Source organism: Amphiura filiformis, chromosome 9, assembly GCF_039555335.1.
Source record: "Amphiura filiformis chromosome 9, Afil_fr2py, whole genome shotgun sequence".
Lineage (NCBI taxonomy): Eukaryota > Metazoa > Echinodermata > Ophiuroidea > Amphilepidida > Amphiuridae > Amphiura > Amphiura filiformis.
The window spans coordinates 5,480,100-5,496,617 of NC_092636.1; the positions used below are offsets into that span (position 1 = coordinate 5,480,100).

The window sequence follows — 16,518 nt, forward strand, 5'->3', positions numbered from 1 at the left end:
ACGGGTCAATGTAGGGTCAATTCCTATGAGGAAATTTTGGGAGTGACGATCAATGAACCATGGTAGAGTCTCATAACCATCGTGGAGATCAATAGCTTGGCTGAAGTGGCTAGTCATTCAAGTTTGGTGACTCATTGAATAGAGGTAATCGGATAATCTCCACTTAAGAGATTATAATTCTGGCGATCATTCTCCATTTATTTATATACCTCCATGGTTTAATGATAATGGGTTGCAATATAGTCTTCATTCACAGCCGGCCAACTATGTTTGAAATATACACAGGGCTGGTCTGTAGTCTATTATTTCCAGTCGGTTATTTTTCAGTCAATGTGATTTTTGCGTGGATATCCTCGAGCCCTGTGTAAATTGTAATTGCTTTGATTCCTATGTGCTACGCATGTGTGTGTATTTATAAATATCTAGTTTGCCGTTTGCGCCTGTTCGTACCAGATTTATGCGGAAAGGAAGGGGATCCCCCAATTATTACGTCAGGATGGTAATTATAGTCATATTTTCTTGTATAAAATTAGTTTGATTGCGTGTATGTTGTTTTATAATTACCCAAAGATAGCGTGATATAAGTTACTCGTATTTTCTACAAGTTTGCATCGCGCGACAACAATCAAGACAAGTCAGTGTTTGTTGACAAATCAATCATACACACTAAATACAGGTTTGAAAAGTTGCAGTTATTTGTTATTCTATTTTTAGCCTAGCGTTGATTACTTCATGACTTTGTTGGATTTCTAGTAATTATAATGATTATGAATAATACTAGCCCGATAGGTACTCACAACTCCGTCACTATACGCGTATACGTAAACATCCCTGGAAGCCTTGGCAATGTATGGACCAAAGCAAAGATTTTGTGCAGATAATTTTAGGCCTATATCAAAATGTATATTTTAGACGACTGTACAGCTATCGTTTTTACCCTATCATGTATGAAAGTATCTTGTTATCAAATTGTCAGCAAAAAACTGGTCATCGCTAGCATTTTTGATGAAGAAAAATGAGAATATTCACGCCGGGGCAGGCCAAAAATCTTACCTCAATCGTAAAATCCACCCGATGCATGTCATAAACAAGCCATCTATTAGATTAATTGTTGTAGTGTCAGTGATTGTCTCTGTATTGTCCTTGCACCTAGTCTTGCCAGCAAGACTTCAGTCTTTATCATAAACATAATGACATCTACGGACCTGAAGTCTTGCAGCGGTACATAGGGATGCACTGTACGTTTAAGAAATCCAAACTTCAAGCATCAAGAAATATATCTTGCATTTGTCAGTTTTACCTCAGAGATGTTGTAGACCCTCTCTACACAGTGCAGAAACATCACAAGGAGAATGCTGCTCAATATGATAAATCCAAATCATGAAAATAAAGCAAATTTGCAGAGCAATATTTTGACCACTTTTGCACTAAGTAAATTACTCCATGAAGATTGCAGGTTTTGCCAACTCAGGGAATGTTGAACCCACCCAAAAGATGAGATCAATGTAGATCAATTATCTCAACTTTGGTATGGTAGTATAGTACAATGGGATTAAAATCATCCATGTACGCCCAGACTCTGGTACAATGGGATTAATATCATCCATGCAGGCCAAAACTGTCCTTGAGAGTTCCTCGTCTACATCATTGGAGCCCAACATGAGCCCACATATTGTGATGTTTCTTATTTGTGGAAAAGATATACATAGAGTGCACTATAATCAGTATGCTGAGTTATAGTTACTAGAACTACCTTGCACCTTCATTGCAAGATAAGTTGTCAAGCTGAATTTATACTCCATCGCTGAAACACCACATGGAAATCACCTGCACGTGGCTGTTAATTAAGAACTGAGCACGCTGACTGGTCCAAGTATTTTTTTAACCAATCAGGTTAGACGTACTTCGCTTTTCGTGGTCAGATCTACATTACCCATGAAGGCCGTCGCGTTCATTGATTGGCTTCACGATCGCGATAAATGGTGAATATACAACCAATGAACCAATCACAAAACGGGTTATGGCGCCCGTTAGAAATTTTGCACACGGCACGTCCTGGTGCACTGCGATGCCATGCTGCTTCGCTTTTCTGTAAAAACGAGCGATATCGGTAATAATTAATATATTTTATGTTTTGAATAGTGCAAGTTGAAGCAGGAAAGTTTGGCGAATAGCAGGACACATCACACATGAAGTGTGATGTGTCCAGACAGGATATACTCCGTCACTACGATTTCCACTGCACTGGCGCTGACTGGCCTTCTTAGCTTCTCTGTTCTCATGTTCTGTGTCTACGTACGCATGTGATGCTAGCCTAGAGTGCTTTGGTATCTGACACGAGCCAGTCCAGTTCTGTTGTGACGAACATGCATCTATTCAATTCTCTCTCACTTCACTTGACATGTTGTACAGAAATGATAGCCATCAATGATCAAGGTCGCGTCACTGAAGTCATGAAATGATTACGTGTTTGCTGTTTGTATTGTTCTCGGAAAAAACCCAGGTTTTCTTCCTTTGGCGCTCTAGCTGAAGTACAGCAAGATATAGTAAATAGACCAAAATGCATGGTATTTATATGTCCAGAAAATGAATTCCGTGGTCCACTTGCTGGGTGTACTTGGAAACCACATTAATCAATGGACAAAATGAGTACAATTAGCAGTGTAAAAATCCCTAAAGAAAAAACGCCAATTCGAGCGATATCGGGCTTTTTAATAATATGATGGAAATTCTTTTTTTTCAAGGAGCACCGGTATTAAAAATATTACTAAATATTACTGCTTCTACAAAAAACATAGAAAAAAATAAATTATTGTTCTTTATAATATATTTTATCAATAATTACAGTATTTTTGTTACCTTAATAGAGTATTTTGGTGGTGGTGGTATGTGTGGGAGGAGGGGGCTGTGGTAGGATTACAGGCAGTTAAATACAACATACCACTCAAGCGCTCACCATTTTCCAAGCAATTGGTATATGTTTAACACTTACCATACAGTATATAATAAAATGAGACATACAGAGGCAACAATATCTTACTTTGCACTTTATGTTGTTTTTATTTTTGCTTCTTCTTTATCATTTTGATCTTCTTTGCACCAAATCAAAGTTTCACAGCATTGAACATCATTTTTATGTTTTTGAAAACACTTTTGTTTGAGAATACAGTGGAACCTCGTGAACACAAAACATTTGATTACAATGATTTGTTTTTCAAATCCTTGGCACTGAGTTTGTATGTAATAAGTGGATAATGATAACACACAATCCTTCCTTCCTGGTGATGAGCTATAGTTGCAACCTAGGCTTTATGTGGAAAGTTTACCTATGCACGATCCTGAGCCTAGAATTGCGGGTACTTGTACAGGTAACTGATCTGGGATAACTCCCTACTGACGAAGGCCAGTAACTTTAAACATGTTCAAGGCAACTGCCAAATACACGGGTCCAACAGCTTAACGTGACTTTCCGAACCACGGCGCACCGGTCATTCACTGCATGTACTAGCCTGTACATTACACACAGTGGATGGGGTAGAGGAGAAATTCTGTAATTATATCAAATTTATAGCCCAAAGCCTCAGAAAAAAATCTTTGTATCCCAACTGAATTTTGTATGATATAATTACAGCATTTCTGACCTAGATAGGAACCTTTTGGGGTAGCAAAGAATCCTGGTTTCGATTGAGGCTCGAACCCACGATTTTTGAAACACCCGGCCGACGGTACAGTACGCAAGACCGCTCAACCACCTCTACCTCTGAATCTGAAAACACAAACTAAAATGTGTGCCCCATAAGTTGTGTCAAAGAGGTTCCTCTGATTCAGATATTGCCATATCATACAGATACCATAACTTACACATTTATCCAGACATGTCTTGATTTTTTGAGACCTAAAAGTGACTTTGATAGATCTTCATGCATGACATGGTCCATAGCTCTGATCATGATGTATTTTTACACCACATTCACATTGCAGCATCACAATAAACTGATTTTAAATCGAAATGCAACTAGTTGGATGTGATGACTATGCATTAGAGACCTATAGCTCTGATCATGATACACCACATTCACATTGCAGCATCACAATAAACTGATTTTAAATCGGAAATGCAACTAGTTGGATGTGATGACTATGCATTACTGTTAATGCATAACTTGAAATTGTACTTGTCTGTAGGACAAAACTGGCCAATTCTCCTGAAATCAAGGCACTTTAAAGGGTTTCAGTCTTCACTTTCACTATCACTGTCATCATCTTCATCATTGTCATCCCCATCATTTGTTAGACATTCTTGAGGAGTGTTCTCACATGACACACACTTGAACAGATCAGTGCATGGGAGTCCTTTTTCCAAACAAGAGCATCCACCTTGTATGCATTTTGTCTTCTTACAGTCACAATGCACAAATTCTAGTATGCTATCAGGTGCTGGTGCTAGGTCAGTCCAATGTATAGCAATACTCTCACCGTCTACTATCCATCCTCTTCCATGGGGTGATGGAATGTCAGGGAACTGGTCAAGGGCTGATTTATACACTGCTGCCTGGTAATTAGCTCGCATAATGTGCTGCTTTAGGGAGTCTTGGTTTGGTGGCATGGCCTCTTCTCTGTGCTTGCCCATCTTGAACTTGGTATACCTGAAAGAATAGAAAGTAAAAATCTGAAAATAAAACATTTTGCATACGGTACCTCGAAAAAACTGATACAACAAGGATTTCAATCTGAACTTAAGTGTCCATTTTTTCCAGTTTGAAAGTGATCAAGGCTCCTTTTACAGTCTGTTGCTTATACACATGACTTGCTTGTTTCATGGGTTTTCTAGCACTATTTGAATTGGGCACATTGCTACGTGAACCTGTCAATAATTTTTTGTTGTTGACAATCTGCTTTAGTTTAATTTCCTAATCCTAATAACGAAATATTCTTATAAATTGACCCATTTTTTTTTTACAAAAATTCTTGTTTTGAATTGTTTGGCAACGGTTTTATCCAGGGGTTTAATCGGACTGTTGATCGAAATATCTGTCCACAAACCAGGCATCGACAGCTGTGATGATCGGGGGATGGAACAAGTTAGTATTCATAAAACACGTAGCAAACTATGCATGTGTACCGCCAGTAATCAGTATCATAACATAAATTGTCCTAGTGTTACAGTGTCCTATAAACAAAGAGAATCTATTCATATGTTCATGAATCATTGATCATATTGATTGCGGCTTATTCCGTGCATGAATAGCAATGAATAGAATTTCATTGTTACGGATGCTGTGTCACGGTGGACACTCCGTCACATTACACAGGTACCGTACTACAAAGCAATGATATGATACATTACAATTTTGCTCTAACAGCAAATTTGTCAGGATGTCAGCTATCAGTGGCATATTCATGTTGGGAATTCTGAACAATTATGATTTGGTAATACTCACACATATTAGGGCCATGTCAAGTGTACCCCCTGGGTATGGGTGTTGTAATTACTGCATCTACGAGTTGCACTGCCACTGACTGAGCAGTGAGCACTGATAATTGTTCAAGCGGTAGTGTCAAATGTGTAATAAAACAACATGCAACACTAATGTGCCTACCCCATGTGAATCAAATCCACCCTGGCACATAACTTGGGTACAGTGATAACTAATTGCTACATACTGACTCATTACCTGGCCCGTATCCACACGTCACATTCATGCAACCATTCCATTGACATGATTGTATGTACCGTACCCATAATCATAATACTTCCGAGGCTTGTGGTGAAAGTGCAGGTTACAGGGCCTTTGTTCTTATCGCGTAAAACGCGCGATTAGGCGCGCACGTTTACCCGCTATGTATGTGAGTGATCGCGATAGCGTTAGCCCAGTAGTCTGCACTTTCACCACAGGCCTCGGAAGTATTATGATTATCAGTGTACATGATAATATTGATGATGCCTTCTCGCAAATGTACAAGTACGAGCCATGGTCCATGGATGCACTGTGTGAATACATGATGCCACACTAAACAGACTTGATTGTCATGATTGTGTGGCAACACTTATATATTGTAAGCTTATATTTTTATAGTATATAAATTATGACAATAAAAATATGCTTACCTTGGATTCTGCATCTGGAAATCTGTAGTCTACAGTTCTGACAGCACTGGAGTCGAATTCGACACCCAGGACTTCCCCAGCATTTTGAGCTACTTTGTGCTCTTCCCGGTCCACCAGCTTCACCCATCGTTCAGCACAAGAGATATACTTGCTCCAACTTTTTTCCGAAAACCTCAGAAAATCACTTGTTGTGCCAGGAACAACATGCATAGCACAAACATGTTTAGTTTCAGAATCACTGCTGGCTGCTGTGGGGGCAGCCATCTTGTTGTCAATGACCAATAGCCTATGTTTTGCTGCCCTCGTGTGAAAGTATATAGGCATGTATGCACTGCCTACAGTTATCCAATTACAAGGATTAAGTTTATGTCCTTTTTCACACATATTCAATGTGCAACTAAATGCACTGATTTTTTTGGGTTTTTTTTGGTCATAATTGGCTACTTATTTTCTTAGGGATTTATGTCTGGCCCAAACAAATAATTTTATCTTTCATATAAGACCTTTTCCATTCACACCCATAAAGTAGACCACGGAATAGCGACTAAAACTGTCATGCATTTTGGTCTAAAAATGTAAACCTGTATTTTAGATAGAGTATCTCGAGCTATTTGGTATGGTTTTTCCGTCGGACAGTGGTGCAATTTTTTGCACCGGAGGTTATTTATTCTGTTAATGGTGAAATTTCATTGATTTGGATGAAAGTTAATTTTGATTAGTCAACTGTATCTTTTGAGCAAGATTTCTATCTTGGACAGCCGATCATGACCGGCGAGCATTACAAATGTTGCTAAAATTGCACAAACAAAATTTTAGCAAATTTTACTCAAAAGAAACAGTTGACTCATATCTAAATAAATTTTCTCCAAATTTCAACATTAATACTAACAGAATAAATAACATCCGTCATCGCTGTCCGACCGATAGCAACATACTCTAGCATTAAATGAGTAAATATAAGGTAAAGTTAAATCGAATTCTGGAAATAAAATTTGCAACTTACATGCGACAGTTGCGTCCGGTAACTCCGAACTTCATCACCTTATATGTTATTTACTGGATGGCTAATCTACACCAAGATATTAAATGAGTAACTATTGTGTGCAAATTCAAAGCTATAGTGCTCGAGTGAAACTATCCATGACGACACAATAATATTAATAGAGTGTGGAACGATATTACTTCAGTCTGACTTCAGTCACTATTAAATGGTCACCAAATTTTCAAAGGTGATTAATGCTAGGCAGGCATTTTCAGGTATTTTTGTACCCGGGTACCCGACACATTTTTCGGGCTGGTAGTGGTAATCGGGTAGGTACCCGAAATTATATAAAAAAACCCATTTTTTAAAAATGCAAAGTGATCATTTGTGTTTATGACATTCTCTAGATGATTTCAAAATGAATTTGTACCGTATCCATTTTGAAATCATTAGTAGAGTATGAACTGGTATGACATGAACACAAATTATCACTTTGCATATTAAAAACATGTACCGGTATTCAATTTTTTTGTAGGTCAACCATGAATGTGAATGATCCTACCATTTTAATAGCTCTAGGTCCAGGGACACTCCAAAACCCAAAAAAATAAATTTTTATTTATTTTTTTGCAATTTTGGGTAACCAAATGCTGACTCTCTTCGGTCGGGTACCAGGGGTGGAATTTCGGCGGGAGTCCAAGAGTCTACTCTCGCAGAGACTCCCATAAAGTCCTATTGGACTCGCGCAGGAAATGATCGGCTCAGCGAACTTACGTTTAAGTTCAACACGCCTTAAAACTTAAAGCCAGCCCTGCAAAATATAAAGGAAAAGTCACCAAAGATGCAATAGTGAGAGTATGATGACACATATATTAAGAACTTAACTTTGTTAGTTTATTTGTTTGTTTGAATGCATTTAACGTAGGCCTACATATAATACCTTTTGGACTCCCGCAAGATTGTACAACGAGAATCCATTTACGGGAATCCATGGACTCTCGCAAATTGGACTCCTGTGGTACTTTACGAAATTCCACCCCTGGGTACCCGAAAACCTGACCAAAAATGCCTGCCTTAATTAATGTGTAAACAATTCTGTTTGAAGTTTAATGGTTTATAAATACCTAAATTAATTTTGATGACTTTGGCCTATCTGTATCTGGAGAGCAAAGTTAGCTAATTTTGAAGAGATTAACCATGCTATCAATTTGCTGATGTGTCATTTGAGCAACTTTTTTAACGATATACCCATCATGATCTGTGTTGTACAGTTGATAATTCATTTGATACCCATTTTTTCAGCAAGTTTCAATCCAAATGGGTCAGAACTATCCACATAGATCTAGAAGTAATCTTTTCATTAAAAATTTTTTAAACAGGTGTAAATTTCTGGGATACAAGATTGATCTTGTTTCCATTTGCTTTGGAAATTTTCAACTACCGTGGTAGCAGCAGGTGAAGAGATCATATCGGAAAGGAATCATGTTTGGATCAACCAACAAACCTTTTGGTTCCACTTTTGGAGCAGGTAAGCAATCATAGAACCCTTGTTTAGGGGTTAGTTTACTACACACATCGTCACCAATAGGTCAATAATTCAATTTGTACATGTGGAAATGTAAATCACACCATCAAGCACTAGATTACAAATAAACTGAATTAATATTATTCACCTCTAGAGATATCTTTCCCATGCTTCCATTTAATCAAAAGAGTCATAATATTGATATGTCAATGTGTGATTATAATCTCAAATTATAGAAAATATCCTTTTATTTTTGGTATATATCCATTGTTTGGCTTGCAGTTGAATATATGTGTTGAAAGATAGGGGTAATCTCTTGTCAGGGGATTGAACTTCCAGTCAGGGTATTGAAAGCGAAACTGACAAACAATCGAGTTTCCTTGAGTTCAAACGCGTTAAACACAATAATGCGCAGATCGTAAAAATGAGTAATTTCAGAGATATGTGGAAACGCTTAATTCGTAGTGGCAATGAAGCGAACCTTTTAATCGTACCACGTACATGGGCGAGTGCAATAGCCTAGGTCGCTCGGCCTATCTGGAACAAAATCGCCATGGTCAACTCAAATCAAGGTTCTACCCAAGAAGTGTGTGCATACGCCTGTCAAACGCATGTGTTTAATTACCACATATGCTTTGCAAAAGCCTTCTGGCACTTTGTTAGAAAAGCATGAGAAACAAAAATACACATTTTGTGCATGCGTTTGCAGGAAAACCTGGTTTGGGTAGCAAGATGGCGATCATTGCAAAGGGTGAATAATGCATTTTTTGCCTTCATCATTAGTCATGAGTTTGTACACTTTTCTTCACACTGCAGGATCAGCATTTGGAAGTAAAACCCCAGCGTCCACTGGTTTTGGCACCCCTGGTGCATTTGGAGCCCAGACCCCCGGATCATCATTATTTGGAGGAACTAATACCAGTTCTACAGGGGGACTATTTGGAGGAGGCACCAGTACATTTGGTCAGACAGCTACATCATCAACAGGTATATACAATTCACTGAAGTGTTGCTAAATTTGTGTAACCCCATGAGAACTGCCTGCCGATTGGCCAAAAAGAAGTTTTCATTATCAATTGACCCAATCAGCAACATTGTTAGAATAATTTCACCACGCAAAAATATTGGGGTGAATTATTTGCAAAGCTCCATTTTGATTGGTGATTAAAATGAAGATATCATGTAATTGACCAATCAGAGGTGTGAAACATCATTGTTTGCAGATGGATACACATAGGGGTATGTGGTTAGGGGTGTGTATATTTATGGAAACAAACAATTCATACAAATCAAATGGAAGGCTTTCTTTGTTAGAAAAAAAAAAAAAAGAATTTAGTCATAAGTTGACAGTGATCTTTTTCTGGCCCAATTATGGAATTGTGCATATCATGCAAGTTTGCAACTTTTAAAATATGTTATGTCAAAATAAAATTTGTAAGTTGTCAAGCCTTTTGACACAGATTAATCCAATTATTAATGTGAAATGTTGTGCCTAAAATGACTGAGATTTTGGCATGTAAGTCTGCATTGTAATAGACAGCATGATTTGAATTTATCTGGAACGGGAAGAGGACTAAAAAAACGTACCAGCCTTAACCCCATGAGAACTACCTGCCTATTGGACCAATCAGCAACATTGTTATAATAATTTCACCACACCAAAAAAAATGGGTGAATTATTTGTGAAGCTCCATTCTGATTGGTGATTAAACTGAAGATATTGTGTAATTGACCAATCAGAGGCAATGTTAGATTGACAGGTAGTGTTCAGGGGGTTAAACAGTATTTGACTTGAAATGATAACATGGAGTAAGTCTTCAAGAAAAGATTTTGTTTGCATGTGATACCACATACTTTTTCTTTGCACCACTAGGATTTGGTTTTGGAGGAACAAATACCACAAGCGCAGCTGGAGGAGGACTCTTTGGTGGCACCAACACTGGGGGCAGTCTCTTCTCAACACCAGCAGCAACTAGTAATGCATTTGGATCAGGTACTGGTTCAATGTTTGGCCAAAATAAAACAGGTATTTCTAGATTATATTGCTTGCTACCCACTCATCAATTTTTCTTCAATCAAATGCACTCAACTTTCACATGGGACACGTAGGTAGTAACTTCTTTTTATTTATTTGAAAGAACATCGTGCTATATCATGTATGTTAGATAGGGAGCATGAATTTCAAACACGGGCCGATGTACGTGTAGATAGCTTGATATGTTAAGAAAAAAAATGTCACTTTGCTCCAATAGTGGATAAAGAGAAGTACCATTCTTCAGTCAACCAATTAAGGGATCTAAAATGAGCGTTTATTGTGTTTCGACAGTATTTTTGTGGGACATGAGAGCACCTCAGACCTATCGAATTGCATTCTGAATCTGAAGCATGTCTTTCTGATATCAAATAATTTTCATTTTTTAAATCACAATATAATACAAATTTTATGACAAATTATAAAAATTTGATATTTTTCAAATTTTGATATATAACAGTCCTCGAAGTAAATTATATAAATCTAATGATATATTCTTAAAGTTTATGTAGCAGGGAGGAAAGCCGACGGTAAATTAAAAATTTTAACCTTTCATATTGAAGATATGGATTTTTTTCCCAAAAAGACCTAATTTTTTTGGTGTTTTGGGAAAAAATCCATATCTTCAATAATCTGAAAAGGTCAACATTTTCAATTGATCGTAAACTTTTCATCCCACCTACATACACTTTAAGTATAAATCATCAGATTTATAAAGTTTACTTCAAGTACTGTTAAATATCAAAAATATCAATTTTAATGATTTGCCATAAAATGTGTATCAAATTGCAATTTCAAAAATCAAAATTATTTGATATCAGAATGACATTCTTCGTATTCAGAATGCAACGATATGTCTGATGTGCTCTAATGTCCCAAAATAAATACTGTCCAAACGTTCATACCCCAGCCCTTAAATGGTTGATATAATCAAAGACAGAATTAAAAAGACTAGTTTGCATCTGGCATCACTGTTAATTAATCTCCCCGCGAACCTTGATTGGTTAGTAGTAGGTAAAAGGAAGGTTGACTCATCTGGTCTCGATCAGAGGAAAGGAATAGCAGAAAATGGCGAAAAATTATGGTACGTTTACAACTTTTTTAGGCATTATTGACATGGTGCCTTCGGGAAAGAATGTTTCATATTAATTATACCTATTTTTTGTACACAGATTGTATATTTGAAGGTGCAAAATTAACCATAAGGCATGCATTCAGAGACTATAATCACAACTTGACACTAGTAAACAAACCATGCCCAAATCTGATTGACAGATGATGTCACATGTAAACTAGTCCTTTTAATTCTGCCATATTATAGAATATAGTTACCTGTTTTTTCTACTACGAGTGTACCCAACTAATCTCTTTATTCTCCAAATTACTAACACAAATGTGTAAATTGACATTGTTTTGACTGAATGGGTAAGATTGTGTTTCTAGTGGACAACTGTTAGAAAAAACAAAATAAGTTTGGGCTCTGAATCTCATAATTCTGTGTAGTGAATACTATATCTTTGACCAACTCATCACGCCCTCTACAGCAGTATCTGTAGCCTATAAAAGGAAGCAGTCAGATATGATTGGTTGCCAGTCGGATTAAACCACTAGTGTAGTTGTGAAAATAAATGTCAATAAAAATGTGAGTCTTCATTTTTCTTAGAATTGTGCGAAAAGAACTATTTTCACAATCTGATTGCCAGTTGCAAGGAAATTTTGGCAAGAGTGATCTGAGAGTCAAATCACTGGTAGTACACATCAATTTGTGTGTTTGATTTTCTGATGTCTCTCAATCGCTGCCAAGGCTAGTTTGATACGATCTTCATGTTTTGTTTGTGTTTGCATTTTTTCAGCAGCATTTGGGGGCAGTGCCTCGGGTAGTATTTTTGGTCAAACCAGTACTGCAAGCACCGCATTCGGCCAGCCAGCTACCAGCTCTGCTGGCGGACTCTTTGGAGGCACTGCTGCTGGAGGGTCATTATTCGGTGGCCAGCAGGCGGTGGTAGGAACTACCGTCAAATTCCAACCAGCATCAGGATCAGATACAATGGTGAAGAATAATGTGTCGACGACAGTCAATACAAGACACATGGTCATCACCGCTATGAAGGAATATGAAGGCAAAAGTTTCGAGGTAAGTAAATAATGCATTTGGCAAACTATTAAGTATTTGTAAGAATACTGGACAGAATTTGATGGCCTTTGCAGGTTCCTCGATGAGGTTTGCATCTGAAGACCACTATAGGCCTGGAAAATATGTTTATTTCCTGGCAAGAGAGATCAATTTCACTCCAACTTGGCAGGATTCTTCACCATTTCTTGTGTATTTCTTTATCCAGAAAAGGAAAATTTCCCTCCAAATGACCTAATTTCCCAGCAAATTGCCTGTTTTCCCCCAAAAGCGACAACATTTTAACAAAACGTATATATAAAGGAAATGAAACAATATTCTCAGCACACAACATTCACTTTACTATTACATTTAAATGCAATCTTAAAGAATATAAGTTCTCAGTGTAAACTTACTCCAGGAGTGTACGCTCAAATTCTTTCCGGGGAGGTGGGGGGGGGGGAGCAAATTGATCCAATAAACTCTGTAGTATTATGAAGTTTGATAACCAGGTGTGTGAAATGAAAGTTTACAAGGTTTTTATAACATGTTAATTTTTCTAACCACTGTGTTGTTGTTCTCATCACAGGAATTACGAACGGAGGACTACCTCGCCAATCGTAAAGGTCCCACTTCAGGCAGCCTCCTTGGCGGATCCAACCTGACAACGACTGACAACAAACCAGGGGGAATGTTTGGTCAGCAGACATCACAAGCGTCAACCTTTGTGTTTGGCCAGCAAAACAAACCTGTTTTTGGTGGAACAAGCACTGGTAAGATTGGTAAGATATGAAAACATCTCAAATCTCTTGGTGGTGGTGGTGGTGGTGGTGGTGGTGGTGGTGGCCTTTTTAGAAGTGAGCAATTTTATGAGGGAGATATGAAATTAAAGTCGCTTCCACTTGTACTTCTGTAGTTTTGTTAACATATGAGACTTTGAATAAAGTGCAGGAACCGTTGTGTTATTATATTAGTCAAACACATATGCGATGTTCATAACACAGTACATACATGGCGTGCGAAACAGTCACACACACATCAAAGGATCGTACCATAGCACGATTGACGGAGTGACATTCATTGGCGAATTCGGCGCTGGTAGTATATTCAAACTTTCTTTGCTTAAACTCCATAGTTCAGCTCAAAATTTACAGTAAAAGCTAACATTTGTGACCGTCCACGGCGAATGGGCCGTAAATTCCTCCCCCGGTCAATTTTGTTTTATTTCGTGTTTAAAAAATAAACATCATAAACTTTAAAATGGTATATCATTTGACTTCAAGCGATATCCAGAAGCGGGGTTATGGTTTGTTAAACTTTGCTCCTTCAACAAAATTATAGCTTTTTACGTTTTTACATGTGTCTCTTTTTCCACATTGCTGGCAATAAATATCAAACAGTCATAATTGGCGGTCATTTCAAATCATCCCCAAGTCAACGAGGTTTAAGAAAGTTCTCTCATTGTTAATTGTTGGTTATGCATACCTGTACAAAATACAATGCCTGGTAACCCACCACTTGAACAGGATTTAGCAAAAGCAAACAAAGACCAGAGCTATTAAAAGTTCTATAGCCATCTAAGGTAGAAGCTTATTATGCACTTCAACAATAGGATTATAAGTTACCGATGAATACGACCTTCGTACACATTTTACACCGTAACTCAGAATACAATTTAGGGAATTTACGGCTCATTTGTGCTGCCGGGTCACATTTTATGGAAAAGAAATACTAAACTATTTTTTATGGCTTTAACAAATAGTTTTAAAGACAATGTAATTATCAAACATTCTTTCCTTATTTTTCAGGTGGATTTGGAGCTACACCAACCTCTGGTGGTTTATTTGGGGGCCAAACCCAGCAGCCAGCAAGTAGTTTGTTTGGAAGTAAACCTACTGGTTTTGGTACCAGCACTAGCACTGGAGGCTCAACATTGTTTGGCAACACAGGCACCACAGGCTTTGGAGCAAATAACAATCAAAAGGTAAGGCTTAGAACTTAGAACAATGTACAAATCTTAGGAACAATACAGCTTGTGACGAAGGGTGTGACATTATTCACCTTTGTGTACTTGTGGTAGTTTTAGTTTGCCTCTAATTTTCATTTCCGAACAAGTCACATTAGATCTTGAGTGAAAAGATACAAGTTATGCATTCCCTAACGAGGAACCACCGGCAAATGAGGACATGAAAAACATGTAGTTTTAATTATGTAAGTGTGCAAAGTTGACTATCCAAGTGCCGTATCCAACCGTGAACGCACACGTTTTAGTTTTTCGATTTACAGTGGGACGTGGTTAAGTTTTTACAAGTGTGAACTACCCTATAGCGGCAACTGCGGACATTAGTTATAATGCTTTCTTATGGCAATTTATATATATTTTATCCAACAGTGGACGTCCATGTTTCCTTGTTGTACAAAGATATCCTGTGCGTGTCCTTGTTTGACTGTGTTTACAAACACATCGGCAATATCATATTATATTACCTATGCCATCATGCAATCACATAGTAAATCTGTACACTAGGCCAAAAAAATATTGTGTTGTCCTCAGCGACCGACCCTAAATCCTGGAAAATCAGGTTGCAATTTATTTGTTTTTTAATGATGATTTTACAGACATGTTCAAAAATCATTATTTTTCACTTAAAATTAATAGTTTATTGAAAGACCAGTTGTTTATTCTGTAAGCTTACCATGCGATTCTACGCACAACAAGACACCCCACACACCCCCACACCTATCCAACCTGACCCACCACACACATGTACTTACTTTTACTGACGAGAGGTAATGTAGTTCAGAGAAAATTAATTCAATTGTCAACTCTTGTTATATTGCAGAGTTTGTTTGGACAGCCTACAACTCAATCTAGTTTGTTTGGCCAGACTTCCACAGGAGGCTTTGGGACTACAACAGGATTTGGCACCACTACTGGATTTGGACAAACCCAGGTACCTTACCCCATCCACACTGTCTATCTCTGTCTTTAGTTTTTGCAGAAGCCAAACCTGATATCAAAATTAGTTTACTGTAACAAATGTGCGCAAAGCACGCATAAATTTATGGGTCAAAATTAAAAGAAATTGTAACCAAAATGGTCCATTTTATCCTGTTATTTTATAGCTACAGTAGCTAACACTGGTGTGCAGTCACACAGTATCGATCGATAGATATATATTTTATTTCCATGCCAAAGTAATACATACATAACATTACATACATTTCATTGATTAAGGGCTGGGGTATGAACGTTTGGACAGTATTTATTTTGGGACATTAGAGCACATCAGACATATCGAATTGCATTCTGAATACGAAGAATGTCATTCTGATATCAAATAATTTTGATTTTTTGAAATTCGCAATTTAATACACATTTTATGGCAAATCATTAAAATTGATATTTTTGATATTTAACAGTACTTGAAGTAAACTTTATAAATCTGATGATTTATACTTAAAGTGTATGTAGGTGGGATGAAAAGCCGACGATCAATTGAAAATTTTGACCTTTTCAGTATTGAAGATATGGATTTTTTTCCCAAAACACCAAAAAAAAATTAGGTCTTTTTGGGAAAAAATCCATATCTTCAATATGAAAGGTCAAAATTTTCAATTGACCGTCCGGCTTTTTCCCCTGCTACATACACTTTAAGAATATATCATTAGATTTATATAATTTACTTCGAGGACTGTTATATATCAAAAATTTTAAAAATATCAAATTTTTATAATTTGTCATTTGTATTATATTGTG

General features: G+C 37.3%; 1 protein-coding gene across 1 annotated transcript in view; it reads left to right on the forward strand.

The window, feature by feature from the left end:
* Positions 1-404: 404 nt before the first annotated feature.
* LOC140160553 (nuclear pore complex protein Nup98-Nup96-like) overlaps positions 405-16,518 on the forward strand; it is a 61,162-nt gene continuing 45,048 nt past the window's right edge. The window contains exons 1-8 of the mRNA XM_072183797.1: positions 405-499; positions 8,471-8,619; positions 9,433-9,603; positions 10,490-10,642; positions 12,502-12,782; positions 13,348-13,540; positions 14,567-14,742; positions 15,602-15,712. Coding sequence (XP_072039898.1) covers positions 8,574-8,619; positions 9,433-9,603; positions 10,490-10,642; positions 12,502-12,782; positions 13,348-13,540; positions 14,567-14,742; positions 15,602-15,712 — 1,131 coding nt within the window. The 5' untranslated portion in view covers positions 405-499; positions 8,471-8,573. The remainder of the gene's footprint in view (positions 500-8,470; positions 8,620-9,432; positions 9,604-10,489; positions 10,643-12,501; positions 12,783-13,347; positions 13,541-14,566; positions 14,743-15,601; positions 15,713-16,518) is intronic.